At 40.2% G+C, this 8,121-nt stretch overlaps 1 protein-coding gene across 5 annotated transcripts; it reads right to left on the bottom strand.

The window, feature by feature from the left end:
• Positions 1 to 5,325: 5,325 nt before the first annotated feature.
• LOC141667504 (FCS-Like Zinc finger 10-like) lies at positions 5,326 to 7,802 on the bottom strand. Of its 5 annotated transcripts, XM_074474028.1 has the most exons (4): positions 7,631 to 7,650; positions 7,121 to 7,211; positions 5,953 to 7,030; positions 5,326 to 5,869 (listed from the first exon to the last, which is right to left on the bottom strand). In XM_074474028.1, the coding sequence occupies exons 3-4, from the start codon at positions 7,017 to 7,019 to the stop codon at positions 5,743 to 5,745; spliced, it is 1,194 nt and encodes a 397-aa protein (XP_074330129.1). In that variant the 5' UTR covers positions 7,020 to 7,030; positions 7,121 to 7,211; positions 7,631 to 7,650; the 3' UTR covers positions 5,326 to 5,742. The 5 variants fall into 5 exon arrangements, with proteins under 5 accessions (XP_074330129.1, XP_074330126.1, XP_074330127.1 ...); XM_074474025.1 differs by lacking the exon at positions 7,121 to 7,211 and having other exon boundaries at positions 7,627 to 7,802; XM_074474026.1 differs by lacking the exon at positions 7,121 to 7,211 and having other exon boundaries at positions 7,460 to 7,767.
• Positions 7,803 to 8,121: the final 319 nt, after the last annotated feature.

Below are 8,121 nucleotides of genomic sequence, written 5' to 3'. Positions count from 1 at the left end.
GGTCTACCACCACCAAAATAGTATTAACCCCATGTGATATGGACAGCCCCTCTATAAAATCTAATGTGATGTCATCCCAGACTTGCAGTGGAACAGATAATGGTTGTAGTAACCCCGCAGGCACTTGTTGTGAGACTTTATGCCTTTGACAAATTTCACAGTGTTGCACATATGTTTTAATATCGCTCTGCATCCCTACCCAGAACCACTCTGCTGCAACTCGGAAATACGTCTTAATCTCTCCTGAATGCCCACCAATTTGGGAATCATGATATAGTTGCAGTAAAGTTGGAATAAATGACGAGGTGCGAGGTATAACCATACGATTTTTGTACAACAAGGTACCCTCTCGCAGACTAAAGTGAGTATGTGCTTTTGTACATGTTAACAAATCTTGGCAAATTTGGTTAAGCAACAAATCACTAGCAACCTCTGCATCTATTTTTGCCCAGTCAATTGTTTGAGTTGTCAATAGTGACTCCACTTCAACGTCACCAACATTCTTTCGAGAAAGGGCGTCAACAACCCGGTTGGAACTCCCAGGTTTAAATAGAACTTCAAACGAGTACCCCAAGCAACTTGGTGATCCACCTCTGATAATCCCCACCAATCTCGCGTTGCTGCATAATAAAACGTAGGCTTTGCTGATCTGTTTTAACCAGAAAATGACGGTCCAGTAAATAATGTCTTCATTTTTGAACGGCCAGACATATTGCCATAAGTTCCTTTTCTTAGATTAATTTAAGTTTCACCCGAGGCCCCAGAAGTTTACTAAAAAATGCCACCGGTCTGTTGTCCTGCATTAACACGGCACCCAAACCGTAACCCGAAGCATCCGTCTCGATCACAAATTGCTTATTAAAGTCCGGTAGTACGAGCACTGGTGGGTTGACCAAAACTTCCTTTAATTTATTAAACGCAACTGTGGCTGCATCCGTCCACCCAAAAGCATCTTTCTTCAATTGTTCTCTTAGTGGATGGGCAATATAGGCGTACTTTGATACGAACTTCCGGTAGTACCCCGTCAAACCTAAAAATCCACGTAACTCCATCAGATTTGCAGGTTGCGGCCATTCTACTATTGCCTTTACTTTATCATTGTCTACTGCTACACCTTGGGCTGAAACCACGTGACCCAAGTATGCCACCTCTATTTTACCAAAATCACATTTCTTTTTATTTACTACCAACTAATTTTTCACCAAAGTTTCCAGCACTGTATTTAAATGTTTGCAATGCTCCTCCATAATCTTGCTGTATAAGAGGATGTCGTCAAAAAAAACCAACACAAATCTACGCAGAAAAGACCGAAGTACCTCGTTCATTAAGGACTGAAAAGTTGTTGGCCCATTCATTAATCCAAAAGGAAGCACCAAGAACTCGTAATGATCGTCATGGGTCCTAAACACTGTCTTATGAGTGTCTTGAGGTCGAACTCGAATCTGGTGATACCCTGCTTTTAAGTCCAACTTTGAAAAGATTGTGGCACCATGGAGTTCATCAAGTAGCTCGTCGATTACTGGAATCGGATATTTATCAGGAATTGTTTCCTTGTTCAATGCTCTATAATCCACCCAAAATCGCCAAGAGTCGTCCCGTTTTTTAACAAGTAGAACATGACTCGAATAAGGGCTGCTCGAAGGTTTTATAATCCCTGCTCTAGCATCTCCTGAATTAGTTTCTCAATTTCATCCTTTTGACACTGGGGATAGCGGTACGGCCTGACACCCACTGGATTGGATTCGTCCTTAAGTATAATTGCGTGCCCGTGTCCCCGTACTGGTGGCAGCCCTGGTTTAGCCTCAAATACCACAGCATTTCTATCAATTACCTCTTTTAAACATGCTAGAACCCTTGCTACGTGCTTCTCCTCACTGTTGTTTCCAGTCCATTTTTTTCGACCACATTCAATTATACATAAAACCCCTGTCTTTCCTTGCGTAACATCTTAAGCATAGCCTTTAGAGAGATTCGAGAATGGACCAAAGACGCATCACCCACCAGCGTAATAGTACGCCCCTCTACCTCAAACTGCATTATTTGCGTTTTCCAATTGTGTACAACCGTGCCCAAAGTCTCCAACCACTGTACCCTCAATATTATGTCTGAATTCCCTAACTCCAAAGGCAACATATCTACCATTATTTCCACACTTCCATCCAGAACCAACTCCACATTTTTACACAAGTACCTGCCCCGAATAGCATCCCCATTGCCCAAGGAAACACCAAAACTTCCATTTTCATCCAATTGAATGCCTAACTCCTCAATCGACGATAATGAAATAAAATTGTGCGTAGCACCTGGGTCTATCATGACCACTACGTCTCGCCCCTTCACCATCCCTTTTAACTTCATTATTTTAGGATTTGACAGCCCTATTACGGAGTTTAATGAAACTTCAGGTTGAAGAGTTACCTCAGCTAGGCTATCATCTATAGGTGACATGGGGGGTCGCTTCCCGTAAACTCCGTGCCTTCCTCCTCATCTTCCTTGATCAACAAAATACTGAGCTCTCTCATTTTACAGTGGTGCCCAATAGACCATTTTTCATCGCATCTAAAGCACAAACCCCGGGCTCTCTTATCTTGTAACTCCTTGTCAGTTAATCTCCGCATCTCCCCACCAGATTTAATGGAGTTACGGGGTGTTGCTGTTTTTGGGGAGCTTATTGAGCTTTGAGATTCACCTGTCTGTGACACCCAACTACGAACAAAGGTCGGACTAGAGTGGAGATTGTAAGCTGATGAACCCCCCATTGTTGGGCTCTTAAACAAAACTGAGGAGTATTGACTCCCTTTAAAACTTCCCATTCCTGACTTCTTCAGTGCACTTGATTTGTTTCTCTCTTCCACTCTCAGAGCTAACTCAATACCCTGTTCAAGGTTAATGGGGTTCAACAGTCTAACCTCAGCTCGAATGTCATCTTTCAAACCATTCAAAAATTGTCCCAGCATGATATTTTCCGGTAGTCGATCCAAAGGAACAGCTATCACTATAAACTTGCGGCGATAATCAGTCATCGACGTGGTCTGTGTAGTAGCTAACCATTGCTCACACATGTATCCCCCACTTGAGGGTCGAAATTGTCTCAACATATATTCTCGCAACTCATCCCACCGTCTAATTGGCTTACGTTTGTTCTCTCATTGAAACCACTGTAGTGCATCCCCTTCTAACGCTACTACCACTGCCTCCAATTTCTCCACCCCCGTCAATCGGTAAAAATTAAAATATCTTTCAATTCAGAGTATCCACCCATCCGTATCCACCCCGTCAAAGAAAGGCATATCCAGCTTCCTATATCGCCAACCCCCAATTTCACCTATGTTTCCTCCACCCGTTACACCACATGTACCTCCTCCCATGGACATACTATTCATCGCCCCGTTCAACCCTCCATTCACCTCACCATAACCACTAAAACCTACATATCCTCCCCCATCAAACACTTGACCATTACTGCCTTCTATTTGTCTTCCCACAACTCATTGTCTATAAGTCTCGCTCCCCACAAACGCTGCCATCGAACTCGACGAGGGACCCATTCTGTTTATACTACCTTCAGGCTTGTGAGTTAGAGGCACTTGACTTGCCTAAATTCCTGTCAACGTCGACCTTATCTCTGATTGGAACTGTAACTGTTCGTTTTTCAAGGAATTAATCAACGACTAGTGGAATTCACGAGTACGTTATACTCGCCCTTCTAATCGCCCTGCCAACGAGTCCAGATTTGCCCCCAACTACTTCGTAATCTTTGATTGCCCTTCTAATAACATCTCGGACAGTGAGTGATGCATCGCCTCCACCGCCTTCTCTATGGCTTTTGATACCATCTCTGAAACCTTAACTTCCAGACCTGTGATTTTTTCTTCCATCTGCTCCACCCGCTGTGTCATCGACGGCGGCCCCATCTTCCACCGAAAACTGCTCTGATACCACTTGTAATATACTAGATGAACCCTAACAATTTAATGACTGATGTATGTATTTTAACAAAGTAGATCTCCAATATATAAGTTGAATTACGAGTACGCTTACAATAATGGACAATTCGAGAGGCTCGTTCTCTCCCAATTCAATACAAAAGTAAAGTAGCCAAATAATCGGATAACCCTAATCGTAATCCATTCCTCCTTTTTATCCCCTTCCATCAGCTTTGACCCTTTTACCCTTATGTTTTATTTAAACTTCCTGATTTGCCCTTTAGTTCTGCAATTCCCTTTTTACCCTCGTGATCAGCTTTTGAGGGCTTCTATGGTTTATCACATATGGGTAACACACTAACACCTCTTCTAGTTTTTCATTTGGTTCCGAGAAGTTTTACTGTTGTAAGCTGAATTTGAATACTTAATGTGTCCTTTAATGTCCGGTACTGAATTCGCATGCATAGTATTATTTTATTTTATTTTTTTGAAACTAGCATGTAGTATTATTTATCTGTCTTTTAAATGTTAGCTCTGTTGCATCATAAATTGAGTAAAAATAATTACTCATTCTGCTACAAGCCTGCCAGTAATTTCTTCTAATTAACTTGGACTCAGCAGTCGGCACAATAAAAAGAGTGCAGTGTCAGCACTAAGCACGCCTTAAAGGAATGGTGTTCAATGCTAAGTTTAGTAGAGGCAGACAGGGAAGGAAGTGCTGTATTTCCTGGAGTACATAATATAGATGGTATCCGATGAAGGTAAATGTGTTTGATTTCTTATGTTGACCATTTTCTAATTACAAGACCAGGTATTACAAATACTCGCTACAAGTAAATCTGAAGAAAAAAGGATTACAGAAAGGAGGGCGACAAAAAACCATGCTCCAGCCATATAGAACACGAGACATTGTGCACAAATTCCTATTACGAAATTCTGACATTCTCAATCTGCAGAAATTTACTCAATGCAGTTGAAATTGCACAAAATGTAAGCAAAGGCAAAAAAAACACATTAGACATTAACCGCCATGTCAAGAGACTAACAGTGCTTATAGGCTCAAACGTACTTGTAACCGGGCTCCTATAGGAGTTGGTTAGTCTCCATTTTCATAATGAATCTCACTCTAGATATCACAAAAGTCTACAAAAACTGCTATGTTACATGATTACAACATTGTTTTGGAGGAAGAAATTGTCTGGGAAATGATGAATGGTAGTGCATAACTTCAATATGGATCATCAGTATCATTTGAGATCAAATTAGTATTCTATCACTTGACCAGTAAAACTCTATATAACACAGTTGTGGCAGCCTTCAGCAAAACAATGATCAAAGATAACTACTTTATCTTCACATTATATTTACAATCACACATTAGTACAGAACAAAAGAAACAGAACCAGAAGAAAAACTTGAGAATACATGAAAGTCACTTATATATCAAATGTTGTGGTCATTTATAACATCTTGAGGCTTACACCAACTCCTGTCAAGCCAGAGTAGGAAACAAAAAAAAATATTGGGCGGCAGGACAATAAGCCACACCATCAGAGTTTAATACTACAATGAGTCCCATCTTTATATATTTTTATGTCAGAATTATTGGTAGCAAAACTAAATGGTCGCCAAAATTACCCACCAAGACAGTGAAATATTTGACACAATACACACAAGAAAGACTTAATCATCCATGGCTGCTAAAATGATAAACATACAGCTCTTGGTAAAACAGATGATTAGGGGTGTCTGCCTATCTCATTTGTGTCATAGATTATCCGCATAGTGGCTCTCCCAGCAACCATGGTGCTAGCTTTTATGTAGCAATGAACATGCTAGTTCCAGAAAGTTCCTCAGAGTTACTTGACGAGTTTTCCTGCTCCAGTTTCTCTTGAAACGAGATCTCCTCCGAGCGACAACTCCAACTGCAAAATGTGTCGCCTCTGCAGCACACAAGAGAAACTTCATCACAATGTGTCAGCTAAAGGGAAGAAAAAAAAAAAACAGAAACGATCTTCCGCCTAACCTGTACATATATATGTCTTCACCCTCCAAAGTCTTCTTGCAAGAAAAACAGAAGCTCGAAAAATTATTGGAGGGATATGTAATAGAAATAGCAGGACCAGCATCAGGAGCAGACAAAGCAATATCCTTGTTCCCATTCTTAGACTTTTCTACTAACTCATTGTCGTGACATCCTAAAATGCAGTCACTATATATATGAGTTGTCTTGGCGTTAGGGCCATGTGTTCTCACACAAGTATAATCCTCAGAAAGCTCAATCTCACTTGCAGAGAGAGGACCAATAAAACTATTCTGACTACCAATGGGAACTCCAATACAAGTCAGTTCTGTACTTGAAGAACTGTTCAAATTTTGGTTTCCAGCTATGAAACTATGAGGTACACTCACCGAACTTTTACCATCATCTAAGCAAAAAATTTCACGACTTAACTTGGTCCTGAGGTTGCCTAATTGTGAACCCACATTTCCATTATCTAGTGAACAAGATCGGAACTTTCCAAAAGACTCGTCTACAAGTGAAGCTTCTCCAATTTCAAAATGAACACTAGAGCTTCCATTGCGGAGTTTGGATGGTTTAACAATATGCTTTGAAGGGAAAATTGCATAATTGTTAGGCAGTGAATTAGGTGCCTCAAAAGATTCAAAACGGCTCCGCACATTAGGGATTTTGATCCCCATCTGTGCTCCAAAAAGTATATTCTTACTATCCGATGATCGGAGAACTTTCCCTGATGTAGTTTCATCATCAAGAGAATCTATAATGCTTAGGCCTACTTTACTACAACCCCAACTCTTGTGATGATTCTCTTGAGACGATTTGGGGGATCTAAACGGATTTCCTAGAGACGAAAACACCCTGAAATCCAATGGGGAAGTGGGGCTATTAATCGATTCAAGTTCAGAAGCTTTTGGACTGAGCCCTACAAACACTCCAGGAAGACTGAAAAATGAATTTGGTTTATGTTTCTGTGCAGAAACATCTGGATGATACTGAGAATCCGAAACATCGGACACTGGATGACCCATATGTTGATCTTTCTGTTGTGATCTAGACCTCTTCCTCAACATTTTCCTGAAACCTGTACAAAGCATCAAGAATCCCTTAATTTACTAGAAACATTCAATTAAAAAAAAGGAATATTACACACATAAATATAAGATGCACATACAAGATGCACAATTAGTCCAAACCAACACCAAAAAGTGAGTACAGAGAGTAAACTATGTGTAAACATCAATTGATACAGAAAGTATTGAGGCCTGCAATGTAAACATACCAAACATAGATAATCACTACATAAAGTCACATTCCAAGAATAAAGATGAACATCTCTAATTGAAAAACCAACAAATGCAGATAGATTAAACCCAAAAATCCCAAATAAAAATGCTCCCTGTAATCAAACAAACACACCCTTTAATCAAATAAAACAACATCTAATAACAAATGCAATCATCAACATCTGATGCAAAAAGCCCTCTAAAACAAAACAAAAAAAAAGACCCACATAGATTAAACCACCCAAGAACACATCTTGACAAAATGCACAACATAAAGATGAAATCTTGCATCAAGAAAGAAAAAGGCCATTAGCCCGCCTTGATGATCTCTTCAAAAATGCTGAAAAAGAAATATAAAATGAAAAAAACAAGAAGCCCAGTGAAGTATTCTCACTCACACAGACCACAGTGTCTGAAGGGGGGATGTAGAGATATAAAAGGGTGTGTGTGTATGTGTAAGGTGTAACAATAGTAGTATAAATGTGCATCAAAATCAGAGACAAACAGTAGGCTTGTGAAAGACTCTTCTTCTGTTTTAATTACAAGTTACAAATCACAAATTATGAATTACTGGACCATTAGTCCACTTGCCACAATCAGAGTAGATGGAATCTTTTTTAATAGGCGGTTGGTTATTGATAGTATATAGCTAGTGCAAGGTCTAGTCCTGAATTATTAACTCCATATAGTTCATAGAAGTACTAGTCATGGATCCCTAACTCAGTCTAGTCTTGTATACTATCTCAGCACGTGAAACACTGGCCCAAGCACATGACACGGACAATTGTCACACATCAATCATGGGAATAATGAGGGCACGTGTCAGAGGATTTTCAGAACATTCCTCGACCAGTCCCGCGCTGACATGTGTAAAGCATCCACTTCAATC

The sequence above is a fragment of the Apium graveolens genome, chromosome 6 (genome assembly GCF_009905375.1).
Source record: "Apium graveolens cultivar Ventura chromosome 6, ASM990537v1, whole genome shotgun sequence".
In the NCBI taxonomy this organism is placed as follows: domain Eukaryota; kingdom Viridiplantae; phylum Streptophyta; class Magnoliopsida; order Apiales; family Apiaceae; genus Apium; species Apium graveolens.
This window is presented reverse-complemented; position numbering and strand designations above follow the sequence as displayed.

Bases quoted from the DNA above. Each gene is read 5' to 3' on its own strand.
- LOC141667504 (XM_074474025.1), bottom strand. From the start codon at position 7,720: ATGCACATTTATACTACTATTGTTACACCTTACACATACACACACACC. The intron at 7,031-7,626 runs GTGAGAATACTT...TGCTTTGTACAG, and splicing joins AGACACTGTGGTCTGTGTGA to GTTTCAGGAAAATGTTGAGG. The intron at 5,870-5,952 runs GTTAGGCGGAAG...TGTGTGCTGCAG, and splicing joins GAAGACATATATATGTACAG to AGGCGACACATTTTGCAGTT.